The sequence below is a fragment of the Pelophylax lessonae genome, assembly GCF_965119305.1.
Source record: "Pelophylax lessonae genome assembly, chromosome: 11".
Lineage (NCBI taxonomy): Eukaryota > Metazoa > Chordata > Amphibia > Anura > Ranidae > Pelophylax > Pelophylax lessonae.
In genome coordinates, this window is record NC_138778.1 from 75,557,069 (window position 1) to 75,579,675 (window position 22,607).

The window sequence follows — 22,607 nt, forward strand, 5'->3', positions numbered from 1 at the left end:
TGCGGATCGGATGGACAGATTACTGGGTGGGGCTGGGGAAGACCCAGCTGTCATGGTACACGTGGGTACCAATGACATAGGCAGAGGAAGACGGAGAGTCCTAAACGATTTCAGGGACTTAGGCGCTAAGTTGAGGACTAGGACCTCCAAGGTAGTATTTTCCGAAATACTACCTGTACCTCGAGCCACACCAGAGAGGCAGCGGGAGATTAGGGAAGTTAACGAGTGGCTGAGGAGCTGGTGTAGTAAGGAGGGTTTCGGGTTCCTGGAGAACTGGGCCGACTTCTCAGTCGGTCACCGGCTCTTTGGTAGGGACGGATTGCACCTAAATGGGGTGGGTGCAGCCGTACTGGGTGAGAGGATGGCCAAAAAGTTAGAGGGGCTTTTAAACTAGGGAATGGGGGGGAGGGTACAGATGTAGAATTAGCCAGTGGAAAGCAAGTTTCAGAGGGCAGAAATGGGGGCATTAGCGGTAGGGTGTTCGGAGCCCCTATACCCAGGGTGGGTACGGGGAAAAATCAAGAGAGCAGCCTAAAAACATCAAAATTACGAGGCTTATATACCAATGCCAGAAGCCTGGCCAACAAGATGGGAGAGCTGGAGCTGCTGATGTTTGAGGAGGACTTAGATTTTGTGGGGATAACTGAGACTTGGTTTGACAGCTCTCATGACTGGATGGCGACCATTCAGGGGTATTCCCTTTATCGCAGAGATAGAGAGGGTAAAAAAGGGGGAGGGGTATGTTTGTATATTAAGAACAGTATACAGGTAAATATGAGGGATGATATTAATAATGGAGCTATGGACGAGGCAGAATCCCTATGGGTAGAGCTTCAAAGGAAAGGCACGGTGGGGAAGGTAATATTGGGCGTATGCTATAGGCCCCCAAACCAGAGGGAGGAGGGTGAGGTGGACCTCATGTTACAGATAGGATTGGCAGCAAGGATGGGAAATGTCATTATAATGGGGGACTTTAATTATCCTGATATAGACTGGGCAGAAGGAACTGCGCATTCAGCCAAGGCTCGGCAGTTCCTAAATGTTTTGCAGGACAATTTCATGGGTCAGATGGTGAATGCACCGACAAGAAACAATGTGGTACTTGACCTACTGATTACCAACAATACAGACCTGCTCACGGATATAGAAATACGGGACAACTTAGGGAACAGTGACCATAGGTCAATTGGTTTCAGTATTAATTACAGTAATAGGAAACACAAGGGTAATATAAGGACACTGAATTTCAAAAGAGCCAATTTCCCTAAACTGCGCTCGCTGCTAGAAAATATCAAATGGGATAGAACCCTGGGAACAAAGAACACGGAGGAAAAATGGGAGTGCTTCAAGAGCATACTTAACAAGGGGGTGGGCCAGTGCATTCCACAGGGAAATAAATTTAAAAGAGCAAAACTAAACCCTGGGTGGCTAAACTCCAACATAAAAATGTATATTTGAGCTAAAGAAAAGGCCTTCAAAAAATACAAGACTGAGGGGTCATTGGCAGCATTTAAGCACTACAAAGAGTGTAATAAGAAATGTAAAGACGAAATCAGGGCGGCTAAAATAGAACACGAGAGACATATAGCGGAGGAGAGTAAAAAGAACCCCAAGAAATTCTTTAAGTATATAAACAGTAAGAAAGCGAGGCCAGAACACATTGGCCCCATAAAAGATGATAAAGGAAAAATGGCCACAGAGGACAGAGAAAAGGCGGAAGTGTTAAATAATTTCTTTTCTTCAGTCTTCACAAAGGAATCGGGGGGCTACACGAACCCCGCTTGTAAGGCCGAACTAAATAATACACCTCAGGAAGTGCCGCCATGGCTAACAGAGGATAGACTTAGAGCTAAACTAGAGAAACTTAACATAAATAAATCCCCGGGACCGGATGGCTTGCACCCAAGGGTTCTAAATGAGCTCAGTCAGGTGATTGCCAGACCATTATTCTTGATCTTTAAGGATAGTTTACAGACAGGTATGGTGCCAGCTGATTGGAAAAAAGCCAACGTGGTACCAATATTTAAAAAGGGGCCGAGATATATCCCGGGTAACTATAGGCCGGTCAGCCTAACATCAGTAGTCTGCAAAATTTTGGAGGGGATGATAAGGGACCACATACAAGACTTTAGTAATGAAAACGGTATTATAAGTAGTAATCAGCATGGATTCATGAAAAATCGTTCATGCCAAACCAATCTATTAACCTTCTACGATGAAGTGAGCTGCCACTTAGATAAAGGAAAGCCTGTGGATGTGGTGTATCTGGACTTTGCAAAGGCCTTTGACACCGTTCCCCACAAACGCTTACTGTACAAACTAAGGAAGGTAGGTATGGACCATAAGGTGAGTACCTGGATAGAGAACTGGCTCCAGGGGAGAGTCCAGAGGGTGGTGATTAATGGGGAGTACTCGGATTGGGCGGGTGTGGAAAGTGGGGTCCCCCAGGGTTCTGTCCTGGGACCAATCCTGTTTAATTTATTCATAAATGATCTAGAGGAGGGGATATCTAGTACAATCTCAGTATTTGCAGATGATACTAAATTAGGCATGCCAATATCTTCTATGCAGGATGTGGAAATCTTGAAAGCAGACCTGAACAAAATAACGGGGTGGGCAACTACATGGCAGATGAGATTTAATGTAGAAAAATGTAAAGTAATGCACTTGGGGGCCAGAAACCAGAAAGCAAGCTACTCACTAGGGGGGGAACCTCTGGGTGAGTCTAGGATGGAAAGGGACCTGGGGGTACTGGTAGACAACAGGCTTGGAAGTGGCATGCAATGCCAAGCCGCTGCAAGCAAAGCCAACAGAATACTGGGTTGTATAAAAAAGGGGATTCACTCCAGAAATAAAGAGATTATTCTCCCACTCTACAAGACTCTGGTCCAGCCACATCTGGAGTATGCTGTCCAGTTCTGGGCACCGGTCCTCAGGAAGGATGTGCTGGAACTGGAGAAAGTCCAGAGAAGGGCAACAAAAATAATTAGGGGAATGGAGGACATCGGCTATGAGGAAAGACTACAAGCACTGAACCTATTCTCTCTGGAGAAGAGACGCTTGAGGGGGGATATGATATCAATGTACAAATACTGTACTGGCGACCCTAGCATAAGGAACAAACTATTTAGAGTAAGGGAATACAATAAGACACGTGGCCACTCACTAAAACTAGAGGAAAGGCGGTTTAACCTTAAAGTGCGTAAGGGGTTCTTCACTGTAAGAGCGGTAAGGATGTGGAATTCTCTTCCGCAAGCAGTCGTATCAGCGGGGAGCATTGATAGTTTCAAAAAACTATTGGATGGACACCTTAAAGACCACAACATACAGGGGTATACAATGTACGGTTAAAAGCAAACACACACACATAGGTTGAACTGGATGGACTTGTGTCTTTTTTCAGCCTCACTAACTATGTAACTATGTAACAGTACATTTCAGGTCCGAATATCGATAAGCTCAAGCAGCGATGTTGGAATCTTAAAGTGGTAGTAAACCCTGCTTGGTCATTTTTACCTACAGGTAAGCCTATAATAAAGCTTACCTGTAGGTAAAATGAATATCTCTTAAACGTGCACCGTTTAGGAGATATACACCCTGCATGCAGCCAGGGATATCACTGGGGCATGCACTCTGAAGGTCCGGCATACCTTGACAGAACTTCAGAGCTTCGTGCCAGAACCAAGGGCTCCCACGTGCCTGTGATGTCATCGCAGCTCCAGCGAATCACATAGCCGGAGCGTGCGAACCCAGAAGAAAGACCGGGGGGAAAAGCCCTCTCAGCAGTGACAGTACAGCGCTGGAGGGCTTCATTCTAAGGTATTTCATAATGTGCTATTATGCCATTCCCTTGCTTTGTGCCATTGCCTTGTTTTTTTTTTTTTTTTTCTTACAACATCCACAGTTTACAACCGCTTTTAAGTCGCTGAAAAAGAAATACCAGTGGTGCCACAGGAATCTGGATTCAAGACAGAAAGTAAAAATATCACGAACACTAGCAATTAATTTAGTTATACTTTTCTTAGCAGAGTTGAAGAAAAGGTGTCCAACCTCCTGGGACACTAGCAAAAAACTGAGACACGTTGGGTAGAGGAGGAGTCATATGGGGGCTGATTTACAACTTTTTCCTTTCCCAGTGTCCCAACCTCCTGTAGGCGGCAGTAGAGCAAAATAACCAAAACTCTTTCTGAATTTTTGTGTCCCTCAATGAACTAAGGAGACTTTTTTTTGCTGTCTGTGTATTAAGAAAATTTGCCTATACTTCTTGTCCCAAAGACGCAAAAGGAAGTCGGAGGAAACCTGCCAAAGGGAAGGGAATTCCCTTCTTACATAGCTGAAACTGGAACAGGTGTCCCCATTTAATGATTTATCCTCACCTCCTGTTCAGGGGACAAAGCTAAAACTTTCAAACAAAGGTCACTAGTACAATGAGATGGTCTAACTCTTCTCCACTTTATCCAAAGTTAAAAAAAATAAATAAATAAAAAAAAAGAGTGTGAGCTAGAAATGCACTTTAATGCATATAGTAGTGATCGACCGATATCGTTTTTTTATTGCCGATACCGATATTTTGGTCATCGCATATCGGTATCGGCCGATATTTTTGTACATTAAAATATTTTTTTTTTTTTTTTTTTTGACAGGTACTCTTGTGGAGGGATCTGTGGGTCTAAAAGACACCAAACCCCTCCTTTGCACTTTAAACGCCAAGTTTGGCTGTTTTGAATGCTGTAATTTTTTTGAATTTGGTGCCGAGTATCCGGAAGTGATGTCATGACATCACTTCCAGGTTTTCCCTTCGGCGGCCGTGCAGGCTGGTTGCCGGGGTCTCCTCGCGGGACGGGAGACCCGGGGTCCCCTCCTGATCCTTGTAATGACAGCCAAGCGGCTTCTCAGCCACATCGATTGTCATTACAAGACAGCTGACCATCGGCTATGGACACCGGTACCGGGGCGATGCCTCTAGCTGTAGGCATCACTCCGGTACAAGCACTTTCCCGAAATATCGGTAACCTCAGGGGCCGTTTCCGATATATCGGCTTTGTCGATAATCGGTCGATCCCTAGTATATAGTACTGGTGTACTCTACAGTGATTCACAGAGAACACTGATCCATTTTCATCAGACGCTATCAAGTGAAATTTACTGTCTCTACGACAATTATTTGTATGTCTATGCTAAAGACATACAAATAAGAGCCTATAGAAAAGAAGACTTGCAGGTCCAAGAGGATAACCTGTATCAAAATTCTCAAACAATTTTTTTTTCTAAACACTTACAAGACCCTTAGGGATTTACTTAAACTGGTGCACACAGAATCTGGTGAAGCTGTGCATAGTATTTAATCAGCTTCTAGGTTTAGGCTTTATTGTCAAAGCTTAATTGAACAAGCTGAAGTTAGAAGCAGATTGGCTACTATGCACAGCTGTACCAGATTCCGGGTGCACCAGTTTTAGTAAATCTCCCCCATAGCCTTTCTACACAGGCTCTCCCCCTGAGCTACTGCTCAGCTCTGACCAAGGGAAGGATAGGGGTGCAGTTTTGGATCTTCACCTGGTCACTGGATGACCTTGTTCTGGCAAAGTCCGTCACACCTTTCTTAGTCTTCAACTGCATATACTAACCACGCTTCTTTGGCATTGTTTGTAATATCCCCAACCTTGACTGTTTCTAGAACAAGCACAGGCTACTTTGCATAATGACTGATTTTATAGTACTGGGAGATGAACCAGCCAATACACTTCACATCTTGGGTCTCCAAATCAACATACTCAGATGTGATTAAGAAGAGGGAAAATATTTAATGCTGTGCATGTCTAATACAATGTCTTGAATAAATAATGCACAGTTTATTTTACCAATGACATGAGAAAGTGGAAAGCTTCATTCAAAACGTGTACATGATATAAAGGCGATTGCAACTGAAACCACAGCAAGTTGCATTTATTCCTAGAAATTAAGTATATTGTGCTCATTTGAAGCCATACTTAATGGGTGCAGTTATGAAAAATAAAGACACTGGTTTAAAAGCAGAGACGCTGGTTTTAAAAGTGGAAATTATATGTTATGTTGATGAAAGTTACTTGACTTTGTGAAGATGAGATTGGAGTATCATGCTGCAACTAAACACACATTGAAAACTATGATAAGGGGAACACCTAGAAGTATTACGCTGCTTACCTCTGGGATCAATAGGAATATTGTAAGTGTCCCCAAGAACTATTGGCAGTATAAGAGAGCAAGAAAAGAAAGAGGAGCAGGAGGGAGACAAAGGGCCAAAACAACAAGAGGAGGAACAGAATATCAGTTTACTTCAGTTAAAGAAGAATATTAAGAATACAAAGCAAAAATTACAAAAGTAGATTAAGTCAGTAGACCTCAGCGGGAAGTGAGTGGAGGAAAGCACCAGAAATGTAGTAGAAAGTGATTACAAAATATAAAAACTTAAAGAGCAAAAGAGAAATTAAGATAAGACAGGACAGACACTGATAATGAAGTATAACAGCTGATAGACAGGCAGAGGTCTCCTTGAGAATGAAAGGTGTTAGAACCTCTGCCTATGCTCTGTAGTAGTGCTGGGACCCACTGCTCTCTCTCCTGTGACACACTAAACAGGCTGAAGTGCAATACAGGCAACTCCGAGATTACCCAGAAAATGGGAAATCACTGTTCCTGATTACACCTGAACACCTCCAATGGATTAAACTGCTTACTACTGGCACCTAGGGTAGCTCTAATAGACCAATCTTCATTTGAGCGTTCTTTAAGGAGTACCTGTGCCCAGACTATGAACACTAAAGTATTTACATATTCCAAACAGGCAATAAATGCACTTGGACAAGCCCCCTTTACCTCTGTACTTATATACATTCTGGAGGAATCTGTCTTCAATGTTCACAACAGAGCCACTAAAATCTTAGCTTGTTTTATATTACTTTTCTGTTCTACCTGTATGAGATGGCCCTGCCACCCCCGAGTTCTGGCCAAACTATCTGTATTTAAGATTCCCCTTGGAGGGCCCTTCTGAGCCATCTATGCGTTCATGCTTTCAGCTCGCACCTTCAGATGCTACATGCATCCATGGAAAGATAGCTACTCTCCTTCTTTCCCTTCCTCCTGCACTATTACTTCAGAACAGTCCATAACAGATGCTCAGAACGTGTCTCCATGCCCAGAAGATCAGAGAAATGGCATTATGAGATCTAGAGCCGGAAGCGTGTACAGTTAGTTTAGAAAGTGTTTGTACAGGTGTATTATGAGCTACCTATATACACGGAAATGTTAAATAGCGTGCCATAAATGTATGAATTAAAAAAATCTGAGCATTTAGTACTACTTTAACGTCCATAGTCTGGGCACAGGTGCACTTGGCCCAGGTCATGTTCAGAAAGGCTGACAAGTATAATATCCAGGCACCCAGAGGTGCCAAAACATAACTGCACACGCTTCTCAATCCTGTTCTTACACCTGAATGCTAGGCTGTTTTGACTGACTAAACTTCAGCACTCCCTGATTGTGTCAAAGCTTGGCTGCGCCTTCCCATCCCACACATTCCAATTGATCTATCATATTGACAGGCTGCCTTATTGGCACAAAAGGAATATGCAATGCCACTACTTTATATTTTAAATAGATCATTTATTTTCCTGTCATTCACCAGTGTATCTGGACACAAAAGGAAGGTAAAGAGGGATACAAAAAAAGCAATCAAAGATTAAAACAGTAATGGACTATTTAAAGCAATAAGCACCTATCTTGGAGGCCGGCACTATGGGGTCACAGCTTAATGCAGATTTAAAATTATACTTGCATGCATGTCTGTCATGTCCATTTCCCCATGTTTTACTCCTTTAAAAATGTTGCAATTACAGAAAAATACCTGGGGGGAATCTGCCAGAAATTTAGTAAGCTGCTAAATTCATGCAGTGGTCAAAATGCTGCTTCTGCTGCAGAGAAATCCCAAGCAGTATCCTCAGCCCTCCTGTATTTTTCCTGCTGGACTACAGAACTTCACCTATCCCTCCCATCCCTCTCTGTCCCTCTCCACATGCAAACATTGACATCTTATCTAGCAAAACAATGCTGCTGTCTTGACTCCTATGAGCCTGACCACACACTGTGTGTAGGAATATAGCTCTTGGGAGATGTAGTTCTGGGGGGGCATGTCCACATCAATAGGAACTGACCTTGGGCACCCTAATTATCCCTACTCTCAGCCATTTCTTGCTACAGGAACAACATAATAGACAAAAAAAAGCTGGGATACACTTCGGAAAGTGAAAGAAGGGCTTAGGAGTAAATTTAAGTTATGCCTATACAAATTCTTTAAATGGCACATACCACAACAAGACAGAGTATGGTAAAATAGAACTGTAGTACCAGGTTTCTATTAAATTAATTACAATAAAATGTGACAAGAAAACAGATAACGCACAAAAAAAGGCATCTGTATGCAGAATAGTCTTGCACCAAAATGGACATCCATGTGTGGAATTCTGGGAAGGTGCATAAAAAAAAAGGATAGTAAAAGAAATAGATTACCTTGTGAGGCCAGCATGGCTCCTGCTGTCTCCTGGAACTCAAGTAACTGTTGTAGGAAAAGGATGGCCTGTGTGAAAAACACAATTGCTGGATCATTACAGTTTTAAAATAGCACAATTAAACATGCCAATGGAAAGCAAGAGGCAACCAGCCCATCAGTTACATAAAATAAAAAATTATAAGCATAGTTGTACAAGAGCACACAGCATGGTTAAACAGCAAAATGATATATTTCAGATAATAGAGTATACTTACATTACTGGTCAATTCATGCACCGTACCATCTTTGGACATGCTATTCTCCTTATCAGGATCGTTCTGTGGGCAGAAAATTAGGTTTTAAACCACTTGTACTTCCAAGACCACATCAGTCTCCTGGTAGTGCTGCTTTCCAGGCTGACATTAGTTTTGGGTGGTGTGAACATACTACTCAATCTGGACATTAGATGTGTACCTGCAGACTAATACTATGGATCCCACAGGGTAAAGTTCCTCCAGTGGTCTCCAGTCCTTCCAATACATTGACAACACAGCTTCAGGAGCAGCGAGGGAAGGCAATCAATAGGAACTTCACATCAGGTCCAGGACTAAATACATATTTATTTACAGGGTGTACTAGTCTACTTTTACCCTAAATATTAAAGAGGTTTTTCACTCATCTAAAACGTGACCAGTCATTGAGCAGACATTTTGCTGGTTACTAGCGAATGCCTCCATCAACTATTCACCTGTTCAATGAGCCACTGCTTTTCATTTTTTCCAGTGTAATGTATTCTGACCTCAAAAACCTCAATGCCTTTATCTGGTATGTTAGACAGCAGGAAGGGAAATGCACACCATCATTTTTTACTTACAGCTAGAATGTGAATTAACCGCTTTAAAATATTATGCCTTGTGCACACTGGCTGTTTAGCCCCCGTGAATGACGCTATGGCATTTAGCTGCGGTTAGGGGGCACAGGTGCACTGTCCAGCACCACTGCCAGCAGCCTGTCAAACTCTATGAGAGTCTGACAGTTAGTTGCTGTGACTGGATAGGGCTGGATGGTGTGCCTGTGCCCTCCAGATGCAGCTAAACACCAGAGCCAAATGCAAGAGGGCTAAACGCCCAGTGTGCATGTGTGTGCAACAAAAATTGGTGGTCTGCAGGTAATAAACTGAAAGGCATATCCTGAATCAATGGTTTTTAATCACTTAGAACCATACCCAATCTTACCTTAATACTGTCCGCAAAATCTTCTAGAGCTTTGGCTCCTGTTGTCTCTATAGAGTTGATAAGATTTGGAAGTTTGTTCTTGGTGCTAGCAGCAGTACCCTTAAACATTAAAAAGAAACAGGAATAATATTTGAAATGTATTATAAGTAAATAGCAGTTTATAGTATAATTTTTGTACATTTATTTAGAATTCTACATCACATTAACCAGTTCCCGCCCGCGCTATAGCCGAAAGACGGCTACAGCGCGGGCTCTAATTCCCGGGAGGCCGTCTTTAAACGGCCTCCCAGTAACAGGCTCCCCGCGCGCTCCCGCACGCGCGCATCGGGAAAAATCTGTGTCGGCCATGTCCCTTGGACACAGCCAATCACAGATCGTGGTGAATGGCCAATCACAGCGGCCATTTGCCATGCGATCGGAACATCCAATGAGAGATGATCTCAAATGTAAACATATGAGATCATCTCTCATTGCCAGCTCTCCTTCCTCACACAGAAACTGTGTGTGAGGAAGAGGAGAGCCGATCAGCGGCTCCTCGTCATAGGGGACACAGAGAAATGGAATCAGGGCCCTGATCACCAGTGCCCTGATTACACAAGAGGGAAATACAATGCCATAACTGCCCACCAACAGTGCCCATAGTGACCCCCCATCAGTGCCCATAGTGCTGCCAGTCAGTGCCCATCAGTGCCTGCTCATCTAGGCACTGATGGGCACTGACTAGCAGCACTGTGGGCACTGATGGTGCTGCCCATCAGTGCTGCCCATCAGTGCCACCCATCAGTGTCCATCAGTGCCACCCATCAGTGTCCATCAGTGCCGCCTCTCAGTGCCCATCAGTGCTGCCCGTCAGTGCCGCCTCTCATTGCCCAGCAGTGCCACCTCTCAGTGCCACCTATCAGTGCTCATCAGTGCCGCCTATCAGTGCTCATCAGTGTGGCATATTAGTACCTCCTCATCAGTGCCCATAAGTGCCACCTCATCAGTGCCCATAAGTGCAACCTCATCGGGGCCCATCAGTGCAGCCTATCAGTGCCCATCAGTGCCGCCTCATCAGCGCACATCAGTGAAGGAGAAAAATGTATTTATTTTTAAAATGTACTCACAAAAAAAAAGAAAAACTTTTTTTTTTTCAAAATTTTCTGTCTTTTTTCTTTTTTTTTTGTAAGAAATAAAAAACCCAGAGGTGATTAAATACCACCAAAAGAAAGCTCTATTTGTGTGAAAAATATGATAAAAATGTCATATGGGTACAGTGTAGCATGACCGCGCAATTATCATTCAAAGCGTGAGAGCGCTGAAAGCTAAAAATTGGCCTGGGCAGGAAGGGGGTGAAAGTGCACTGTAGGCAAGTGGTTAAAGCCCAACTGAAATCATATAAATAGTCAAAATCAGATATTGTACTAACATCCTCTTTTGTGTATTGTTTTATTCCACTTTCCTCTTACAGTAGTAGGGCAGGCTGTCTAAATGTGACTGTGCAGTCCAATAGACAGTGAGCACCAAAGATAGACCCAGTGCACACAGCAATCAGTACGCAGTAAACAAGTAGTTTCCCCCCAGGACATCGTATTTTGACAGCGGCTCCTGGTGTTGTCAGAATACACTGATCAGCAGCTGCAAGCAATCGACTTCTGTTGAGCAGGGACAGCCACACACACTGATCGAAATTCGGCTGTTCCCTGCTGAATTTCGATCCTCCGATGGTCAGGTATATCTGATCAGACACAGACCCCCTTTCTCTGCACCAGGATTCTGTGCAGAAAAACTTGTAATGAAGGGTGTGACTGTTACTGCTGTTTTTAATACTGTATTTTCTGGCGTATAAGACTACTTTTGAACCTCAAAAAAATCCCCCAAAAATGGGAGGTCGTCTTATACGCCGAGTATAATATCTCCAAGGTAGCCTAAGTATAAGTATTACCGGTAGATCATGTAATAGGGGGGTCGTCTTATACGCCCAGTCGTCTTATACACCGGAAAATACGGTATTTTGATAAAACTTCTGTTCTTTTATTGCTGTCATGCTTGGGAGATTCACCCTGTATATTTGTCCCATCCCATTGCACAGGATGTCAAAGAAAATCTATAATTTTACCATTTTCAACTGGACAGGTGATCAGGAGAAATCTTACAATAGGGACATCTGCTACAAGAACAACTATTTTAGAAAGATTGGAAAGATTTGCTCTCATGTTCTGTTGTATCTACAGGACAGGAAATAACATAAAATTCTGCCCAGTGGGCCACAGATGTTAAAAAAAAAAAAAAATACAAAACCAGGGGTTTAACTTTCCCCTACTCTATTCAATCAAAAGAAAAAAAAAAGCATTGGCTGCAGTTAACTTTAACAACTTCAATACTGGGCACTTTAACCCCTTTCCTGCCCAGGCCAATTTTCAGCTTTCAGTGCCATCTCACTTTGAACGACAATTGCACGGTCATGCAGCACTGTACCCAATATGAAATTTTTATCATTTTTTTGAGACAGGTAGAGCTTTCTTTTGGTGGTATTTAATCACCACTGGGTTTTTATTTTCTGATAAAAAAAAAAAAATAAAGGCCGAACATTTTGAAAAAAAAAAGCTTTTCTTAGTTTCTGTTATAACATTTTGTAAATACAGTGCATCCGGAAAGCATTCACAGCCCTTCACTTTTTCCACATTTTTTTATATTACAGCCTTATTCCAAAATAGAATAAATTCATTATTTTTTAAAAAAAATTCTGCAAACAATACCCTATAATGACAACATGAAAGAAGTTTGTTTGAAATCTTTACAAATTTATTAAAAATAGAAAAATGCCATGTATATAAGCATTCACAGCCTTTGCCAATACAAATCTGGGCTCTGGCTGGGCCACTCAAGACATTCAGAGTTGCCCCGTAGCCACTCCTTTGTTATCTTTGCTGTGTGATTAGGGTCGTTGGCCTGTTGGAAGATGAACCTTTGCCCCAGTCTGAGGTCCAGAGCCTTCTGGAGCAGGTTTTCATCAAGGATGTCTCTTTATATTGCTGCATTCATCTTTCCCTCGATCCTGACTAGTCTCCCAGTTCCTGCCACTGAAAAACATCCCCTCAGCATGATGCTGCCGCCACCACCACCATTCTTCACTGTAGGGATGGTACTTGGCCAGGTGATGACCTGTGCCTGGTTTCCTCCAAACAAGACACTTTCCATTCAGGGAAAAGAGTTCAATTGTTGTTTAATCAGACTAGAGAATTTTTTTCTCATGGTCTGAGAGTCCTTAAGGTGCCTTTTGGCAAACTCTAGGTGGGCTATCATGTGTCTTTTACTGAGGAGTGGCTTCCGTCTGGGAACTCTACCATACAGGCCTGATTGGTGGAGTTCTGTAGAGAAGGTTGTTCTTCTGGAAGGTTCTCCTCACTTTAAAGAGAAACGCTGGAGCTCTGTCAAAGTGACCATCAGGTTTTTGGTCACCTCCCTGACTAAGGCCCTTCTCCCCTGATTGCTATGTTTGGCTGGGTGGCCCACTCTAGGAAGAGTCCTGGTGCTTCCAAACTTTTTCCATTTATGTACGAGGGGGGGCCACTGTGCTCATTGGGACCTTTAATGCTGCAGACATTTTTCTGTACCCTTTCCCAGATCTGTGCCTCAATCCAATCCTGTCTCAGAGGTCTACAGACAATTCTTTGGACTTTATGGCTCAGTTTGTGATCTGACTTGCACTGTTAACTGTGGGACCTTATATAGACAGGTGTGCGCCTTTCCAAATCATGTCCAATCAACTGAATTTACTACAAGCGGACTCCAATCAAGTAGTAGAAACATTTCAAGGATCAGTGGAAACAGGGTGCACCTGAGCTCAATTTTGAGTGTCATGGCAAAGGCTGTGAATACTTATGTACATGGAATTTTTTCGTTTTTTATTTTTAATAAATTTGCAAAGGTTTCAAACAAACTTCTTTCACATTGTCATTATGGGATATTGTTTGTACAATTTTGAGGAAAATAATGAATTTATTCCATTTTGGAATGAGGCTGTAACATAAAAAAATGGGGGAAAAGTGCACTGTAAGTAATTTTTCTCCTTCACTGATGTGTGCTGATGAGTTGGCAAGGATAGGCTGCACTGATGGGCATTGATTGGCAGCACTGATAAGCACTGATAGGTGGCACTGATAATCAGGACACCGATTATCTGTGCAGGTCTCCGCTTTAAGAAAATGATGCTAATCGGCTCTCCTCTCTTCACATACTGTCAATGTGAGGAGAGGAAAGCCGATAGCCAGCATTTCCTTGTTTACATGTGATCAGCTGTGATTGGACACAGCTGATCACATAGGTAAAGAGCCTCGTCATTGGCTCTTTACCGAGATAGGGGATACGCCATGTCCCAGGGACACGCTGCCCATTTCCTCGCTGTGTGTCCCCACAGGCGTCCAAGTGCGGTGAGAGTGGGATGACATCAAATGACGTTGTCCCAGAACGAGAGAGCCACCCCGTCGCCATCAATTGTCTATAGGGCGGGCGAGAAGAACAAGGCCAAACCATGGTTTATAATCCTCTGTTTCCTATTGGGGAGATTTTCCTTCATATCCACAACAGAAGGTAAGAGAACATTCCTCCAAAGTGAGGGAAATTTCTGCTTGTCACCAAAACTACTGTCCCCATTGGAAGAGTTCCCCTCAGTTTCTGTTCTGGTGACACCTCACAATTTTGCATTTTCTTTAATTTTCACTCTTGGAGACACAGATCACTGGGACAAATATTACTAATGATGGGGACATAGGTGACAATAAAAACGTGACAGGTGGTCTAATCCCTCTCCACTCCATCTTTATTGGTACAGGCCCATTTTTTCAAAAGAGCATGACCCCACCTGCAGAACTTTGTCGAACTCGGGCTTGAGAAGTTTCAGGTGCCTTAATATGGGAAAGATGCTCAAAACAGAGGTGAAGTCATGCCTAGAGTTGGCTTTCTTTGCAGCTAAGACAATGTTTTCTCCTTCCAGCATGAGGTTATCCAGGGTCTCCTGATAGAAAATAAAAATAGAATCAATTATATTCTATCTGTAAGATGAACAGAACTGAAATACTGTCAGTCGTCATTTTACAGTAACAACCAACCTGGATGAGAGAATCAAAAGTCTTCTTTTGATGATGTTCAGGGATGATGTCCATAAGTAGTTGGTATTCGCTCTGTGCAAGTCGCACAAAAGCACTGACACAGTACATGTAAGTATCAATCTCAAAATCAAGTACATCTTCCTTCCCTAGAACAGCAAGAATGGAAATCTTTTAGAAAAGAATAAATTATGTGTATAGGTACCTGTAGTGTTATGACCTGTACCTCTGTACTGGAACCCTTTTCTTTTTTTCTCAAAAAAATATTTCAACAAGAAAAGGTTACAGTATGAGCATTTACTCCCTAGATCTGCCCTTCTCAACCAGGGTTCCATAGAACCCTTTGGTTTCTCCATAAATTGCAAGGGGATTCTTGAGAAATTAGCAGTGTCTGCTTTCCAGATAAGTAACTACTGACAAAAATGATCTTTTTAGCTATCTGTAAAAGGGAAATCTTCATAATGACCAAAAATGTAAGGAGCATTTTTCTCGTTGACCATAACAGGTTTCCCTGAGACTGGAATGCTATTTAAGATTCCTACATGTAAAAAAGGTTTAGAAAGGATTCCCTAGATCCGGGTTCAGCAACTTGTCGATCGTGGTCTACCTGTCGACCGCAGAAAGGTCACAGGTAGACTGCAAACAGGTCCTTGCACCGCTGACCCCCGCCTTCTAGATGCCGGTCCTTTCTCCCCCCCAGCCTCCTCCACCACACCTTCTAGGTGCCGGTTCACTCTCTCTCTCTCCCTCCCCACCAGCCTCCTGCGCCACCTGTCATCCCATGAACAGCAGACAGCAGGAGGCAGCACAGCTCAGGACAGAGGGCGGGAGGAGGAGCTGGCCAAATTAACTATTCAAGTTAACCCGCAGGAAATTGGTTGCTAGGGCACAGGGTGGTCCTTAGCAATTAATCACCAGCTTGTCAACATGAAAAGCCACTCTGCCACCTCCTGTTCCCGCCCCTGTCCAGAACTGTGCTGCTCTCTGCTCTGCGCTGTGTACACAGGTAGGAGACAATGCTGCTATAAGGGAAAAGGGGGGGGGTGTGAGAGGACACTGCTGTGTGTGTGTGTGTGTGGGGTGATGTAAAGGGGCAGAGGACACTGCTATGGGAGGGGCTACACCCAAAGCAGTGTTCTCTACTGCCCTTTACATCACCCCTCCACCCCCTCTGAAACCCTGCATTCTGAGCGTAACGCACTCCTGATCTCTGCATTCTGAGCATAACGCACTCCTGATCTCTGCATTCTGAGCATAACGCACTCCTGATCTCTGCATTCTGAGCATAACGCACTCCTGATCTCTGCATTCTGAGCGTAACACACTCCTGAACCCTGCATTCTGAGCGTAACGCACTCCTGAACCCTGCATTCTGAGATTAATGCACTCCTGAACCCTGCATTCTGAGCGCAACGCGCTCCTGATCCCCGCATTCTTAGCGCAACGTGCTCCTGATCCCTGCATTCTAAGTCGAATACATTCCTTAATCCAGCATACTGGGCGCAACGCACTCCTGATCCCTGCATTCTGAGAATAATGCACTGGTGAACCCTCAGTCAGTCTTACTGTTTTTTTTGGGGGGGGTTGGGGGCACTTTAGAATTCTCTGCCTATAGGCTCCCTGAGATGTAAATCCGGCCCTGGCTGCAAATCGCATCAGACTGCACAAAAAGTAGTGCATGCACTGTGCCAATTTTATGATACTGCAGGACCATGCGATCTTTTGTCTACAAACACACTGCGTTTATGATCTATCTACGTTTGGGGTTAACAATGTATTATCACCCGCGGTAGATCACAAAGGCAGTGCATTTTGAATACAGTACGGGAAACACACATGGAACATGCCTTTTCGGCACTGCATTCTGGTGTCAACCAGCCCTAATAACAGGACACTGCCTGGTGATCTTTGAGTTCATCAGTGTTGTTCAAGTAGATCTTCATCTCTCGAAGATTGCCTAACCCTGCCCTAGATGAAGTGCACATTATAACATGGCGGGGCATCGTGGTGGCGAGGGAGTGGACACTCTTGTGTGGAGGAACTAGGGTTCTGGATTTAATTTCCACCATAAATACTGTAGTCAGGTGGAACATCATGGTGGCAAGGGGTTAGGACTCTTGTCTCGCAGTCCTGAGTTCTGGATTTTATTTTTACTATTAAAAAAAAAAAAAAAAAAAACACTGTCTGTGTTCACAGGTTCCTAATTTGTGTGTTGAATACTCTAGGATCAGTGGTTCTCAACCATTTGGTCATGGCCCACTGCAGGACTGCAGCCTCCCTCCTTCCAGGTCTCAGAAACCAGTGAAGGAAAAATATAAGCAGAATAAACTTAAGCTTGATATCTGTATCAAGTCTGTATCTTTTAATGTGTTGTTTAAATCCTTATCCTTATTGGTAATATAAGAAAGGGTATTCTTGAATGAAGAAAAAAGTTGAGGAAGTATTATTAAAGAAAAATACCTCAAAGGAATGCAGACTCCCAAAGCATACACCTACCTTGTCATCTGTCAAATGCCTAAACCTCTTACTTTCCACCGAGGATTTGGCACCGATAGCCAAAGGGTAGGCTTAGTGCCAGGTGAAGGTAGAGCTTAACCCTGAACTGGAAAGATGTAAGGCCCTTTTATACAGATAATCCAAGGGCAGACAGGTAATAGCATTTACCACTTAAGCAGTTTTCAGTCCCGGTCAGGTTCACTTTAAGTAGACCCAACCCATAGAGTACATTGTAGTATGCTCATTTACAAAGTATCCCCACAATCTGTTTAAACCAGTACTCACCTAAAGGTGCCCCGTGTTTTTCTCCCATTGCCTCTCCATGGTGCCTGCTACGTGAATCTTGTTCATGACCTGATCAGTGTGGAGGTTAGGTATACTGTTATCCAGTAAACTACACAGAGGCCTGGGCCACGCAGAGTGGCAATCCGGTGTCCAAAGAAAAAGGAGAGACGTGGCAAGGGAGTAATTAAAGGTCCCTTCACAGATAGCTACCAAGTACCATGCAGGCTATAGTCTTCTGTATGACCTTCTCATTGTCTTTATATACTTCTTTTTATGTTATTGTTTGTACTGTCTAAAAAATATGTCATACTATTAAAGCTGAACTCCTGGAAAATAAATAAATGGCCGAAATAAATTTCTCTGCTTAACAGGACAGTCAGGCTTGTGACCTTACATTTTTTTCCGTCAGTTAAGCAGTGAAGCTGGGTTACCTCCCTGTCCCCAGACTGTGAAGGGACAGTGACTGAGCATCAGCATTTTATCCCTCTGTCCCATTTCTCCTGTCAACATATTCCTGGTCAGGACATCTGGATGCTGCACACTGATTGTCCCCTGGTGCTGTCCCACCCTCTCTGAATTCTGCTGTATAGGGGATTACAAGAGGTGGGTAGCAAGTCAAATTTAGGTACTGATAATTGCTACATTTGAAATTACACTTAATTATCTTTACAGAAACATTAAACAATATCCTTATTTTCCAAAAATAATCCATACACATCCACTACCTAATGGTCATGTAAAACATATTTTTCATTAAAGCATTTCTTCCTCCTTGTAATCCCCTCTGTGCGCTCCCGAATCTCTCCTTTTCCATCCCACTTCAATTTGTTTGGATTAAGCAGGTTAGTTGCAGTCATGTGCACTGCTCCAAGCACACTAAAAATCCCATAGTCCCTAGTCAATCTCAAGAGCAAGCAAGAGAGGGGGTCTGTTCCTAAATACAGTGGGAATACAGTGGGGAAAAAATGTATTTGTAGATTTGGAGGAAGTTGAGAGAAATAGAAAGAACTTTTTTAGTTAAGAATACTTTTTTTTTTTTTTAACAATCAGTTTAGTATCACTTTAAAGCGGAGTTCCACCCAAAAATGGAACTTCCGCTTTAAAGCATCCTCCCCGACTCCTGTTTGTGAAGCAGAGCTTTTGGCTAAGCAGTTGCCCGATTTTGACAGGTACCTGCTCCCACTTCCGTTCCGGCCAGCTTGAGCAAGCGGAAGCGGAAGTTCCCCTTCCCGAAGTCTTCTGTGACACGACAGGTCCTAGAAGACTTCAGGAACAGTCACAGAGAGCAGCGCCGCTTGCACATGCGCAGTGGGCACTCGGCTGTGAAGCCGCAAGCTGTCACAGCCGGGTGCCAATAGTAGAGATGCCGGTGCCGCAAAGGGAGGACATGAGGGCAAACACGGCTGGGGTGAGTACACCGCTGGATCATGGGACAGGCGAGTGGCTGTTTATTAAATGTCAGCAGCTACACTTTTTGTAGCTGCTGACTTTTAATAAACAAAAAAATGACTTTAACACCGCTTTAATAAATACATGACTCCAGGTTTTGGTGTTTTTATACATGTCAGGAGTTCAGCTTTAAATCTAACTGAATTTTATTGAGCATCTTTCTTGTAAATAGAGCAACTTTCTGCCTGCCAATTGACATTTTCAGAAGAGTGTAGCCTGCTTTTAAAGTCCCACCACAAGATTCGGATTTCAGATTCAAGTTACATCCCCGAAACCCCAATACAGAGTTGAGCAATTACCTTCAAGGACTCCAAGGTTGGCCCCTCCCTTTTTCCCATCAAGCCCGTGCTGTGAGTACTGTTTGAGAAGATTCTGAGCTTTGCGGATAGTTCCTGTCACCAAAAAGGAGAGCGAAAAAAGGAGAGGGCAAGGGAAGGAAAATGAGCAGGAAGAAACCAAACACCAAAATACAGGTCACCAGGTAAGAGTGCAGAGAAGACTGACTAACACTGTGTACTAGGGATTGCTCAGAAAAGTATTAGACAAGCATTGGACTGCCACCACGCCACAAAGAATGCTGATAAACCATCTGCAAGAATATGTTGGTATGAAAAAAAAAAAAGCTGTAATTAGCTGACTTCACAATATATAGCAAGTCATCATATTGGAACAACAGATAATCTGGAATAGAGGAGAATGCCTGTAAAACGAAGACTATGGTATGCATCAATGGATTACTACCACTCCACAGTCCTGGTACGTGTAAACTATGGCACATACACGTTTCATTTTTATTTCCAGCCAGCAGGTGGTGATGTGGTTTTTTTTTACAAGTTTTCTTGCATATTCTTAGCTGCTCTGTTGAAAAAGGGCTGCTTACAGATCTTGAAGTGTATCTAGAATTGAGAAGGATTGGGCCTTCTGTCAGATTTTACTGTTGTCAATGGCTCTGCTGGAGAGATTCTTTCCCTTTTTTTTTTTTTTTTTTAGATAAAAAGACTGTCAGAAAGTCAGGGGGAAATTGAACAGTAACCCAGCAGGTAGGTGAATGCTAGAACCTCGGTCAGCTTTTTATTGTTGCCGGTCTCCCCGGTTTTATTCAATTTATTTAATTTTATCTCACTTCCTCTCTGGTAAAGGTTGTCTCCAAAACAGAAGGGGAGAAAAAATATTTTTAACGGATCCCTCATAGCAGTAAAACCTGACAGATGTTTTTAAACTTTCCCCATTCTACCCAAAACGTTGTGTCTGCACCCTGTGTATATATATATATATATATATATATACGTGTGTGTGTGTGTGTGTGTGTGTGTGTGTGTGTGTGTGTGTGTGTGTGTGTGTGTGTGTGTATGTATGTATGTATGTATGTATGTATGTATATATATATATATATATATATATATATATATATATATATATATATAGTTTATACAGTACAATGGACTAAAAAAATATATAAATTCACAGCCAGAGGGAGGGGGGAGTAAAAACAGGTGTTTAAATCCCATTTTTACTGCACCCGAATGGCCACCCAAATGATAAAATACAGCTGTAGGGGGCTGATCACATGCTGCATTAGTGATGTTTTGCCTATCAAAAGCACTCATTCAAGCTAAAGAAGCTGCTGCGCGATCACGACCTAAATGCATGCATCACAGCTGTGGTGTGTTAGTTCTATTAAACAGGCATTTGGCACAAAAAAAAAAAAAAAAAAACACAGGCTTTTACTAAGTAGCAGTACCATCTCCTGAAAGCCTGGAGGCTGCTGCATAATTTCACACTAACAAGGGATCCACTGCAGAACGGATTTCAGAGTGTGCTGCAGTGAACCTATCCATAATGTACAGGTATTGGGGGCCTGTGGATCAGGCGTAGGACACAAAAACGTTAAGTCCTTAGGATTCTACGGTAAAACAACAGTTCCCTCATCACAGAAGAACTGAAAACTTCTAGCTAGTCCCAGAAACATTCCTGAATTAATAGCTGACCTAAGGGCATGCTTGTTAAAGCGGTAAAACTCTAATGACAAAAAAAAAAACCCTGCAAGACAAAGGCATAATGAGCTAGTATGCATCGCATACTAGCTCATTATGAATTACTTACCTTAGAACAAAGCCCCGACACGGACCCCCGGACACCGCTGTGGGAGCGGACATGATCCCACAGCGTCTCTTCCGGGTTCCGCGGCTCCGGCGCTGTGAGTGGCCGGAGCCGCGATGACGTTACTCCCGTGCATGCGCGCGGGAGTAATTTTCCGGCAATTCCCGGCAAGGAACTCTGAAGGTCCGCCGGACCTTCAGAGCGCATGCGCCGCTTACCTGTAGTTAAAAGTCAAAAAAAGCGGCATACTGCCGCTTTAAATTGATAAAATCAAACCAGGGTATCTGAAGGTTCCAATATTGTGACTTGCATCTCATCTTGATATTGACAAGTATATTGTAAATTACATTTTTAGTAAGTTCATTGAATCAATAGTTTATCATTTTAACTTGGCAGCTAAGCATAGCTGTTTCATCGGCATCTTGGAGAAGGGTGACAGCATACTTTGTACACAGAATGCACCCGAAAAGTTATTTCAATTGACAGCGGAGACCCAGGCCAACCGTTTGCTAGGGTAGAAAAGCAAGAGAGAAGTTAGTCTCCCACCCACTAGCCTGGACACGCGGAGAGGCCTTAACTCTGGAAGGCTGCAGGCTGACAAAACAAGGATTATCATGTTACATGAATGCATATTAAATAGCACAGCAAAGAACACGAATGACATGTAAGAATATAAAAAGCATTTCTGCAGTCAGTGAGCAACAAGACACTGTCGGGCTCTAAGGTGGCACATACTCTGCATCCAAGCCAAGTCAGTATGCCGTGATGCTTAACCTGTGTGGGAAACAGATGCTAATAATTCATACCACCTGACGCATTGCTAATATTAATATTCAGGTTAAAGAACAGATAGGAAAGCAGCAATATTCAGTTTACTTAGACAAGGAAGCTGGCTGAAAGCAGCGTTACACGTCTCTAGCGTGTTACATGAGACCGAGCACAGCTTCAAACATATGTGATGCATGTTTAGGGTTAATGCCAGCACTGCTTTTAAGACAGAAATTACTTTTTTTTTACCTGGCATGAAGACTGCATGTCATCAGGATATACAAAAGAGGAAACAGTAAAATCAGTATTTCCCAGACAACGGAACATAAGGTTCTTCCTAAATATATTGCTATGCAGGGAGCTTGGCTACTGAACATAGGAAAGTACTGCCACAATGATGACAGCTAATTCAATATTAGGATGCATCGAATTACTTTAATGTGGTTGTTATGGTAAAAGCTTTGTACTAATTTAATTTAACCACAGTATAGGGGAAAAGAAAACTGCTCCTGCCTACACAAATCAACTAAACTTAAGAAACACTTACCGTAATGTACTTTTTCAAATAACTCATAGATTTACTTGATTGTAACATTAAGCCAAATTCAGCTTCATAATAACTACCTAAAACTTTCTGAAGATGCAAACATAGGTCATCAGTAACTC

General features: G+C 43.0%; 1 protein-coding gene across 8 annotated transcripts in view; it reads right to left on the reverse strand.

Moving 5' to 3' along the window:
• EXOC7 (exocyst complex component 7) overlaps positions 1-22,607 on the reverse strand; it is an 89,245-nt gene that overhangs the window by 34,647 nt on the left and 31,991 nt on the right. Inside the window, exons 7-15 of one of the 8 annotated variants that reach the window (XM_082271855.1) lie at positions 22,191-22,202; positions 19,373-19,465; positions 17,625-17,693; positions 14,847-14,992; positions 14,600-14,752; positions 9,757-9,855; positions 8,797-8,859; positions 8,542-8,608; positions 6,181-6,219 (exon numbers count right to left, since the gene is read on the reverse strand). In XM_082271855.1, coding sequence (XP_082127981.1) covers positions 6,181-6,219; positions 8,542-8,608; positions 8,797-8,859; positions 9,757-9,855; positions 14,600-14,752; positions 14,847-14,992; positions 17,625-17,693; positions 19,373-19,465; positions 22,191-22,202 — 741 coding nt within the window. The remainder of the gene's footprint in view (positions 1-6,180; positions 6,220-8,541; positions 8,609-8,796; positions 8,860-9,756; positions 9,856-14,599; positions 14,753-14,846; positions 14,993-17,624; positions 17,694-19,372; positions 19,466-22,190; positions 22,203-22,607) is intronic. The other 7 variants (XM_082271850.1, XM_082271848.1, XM_082271851.1 and 4 more) reach the window with 7 other exon arrangements.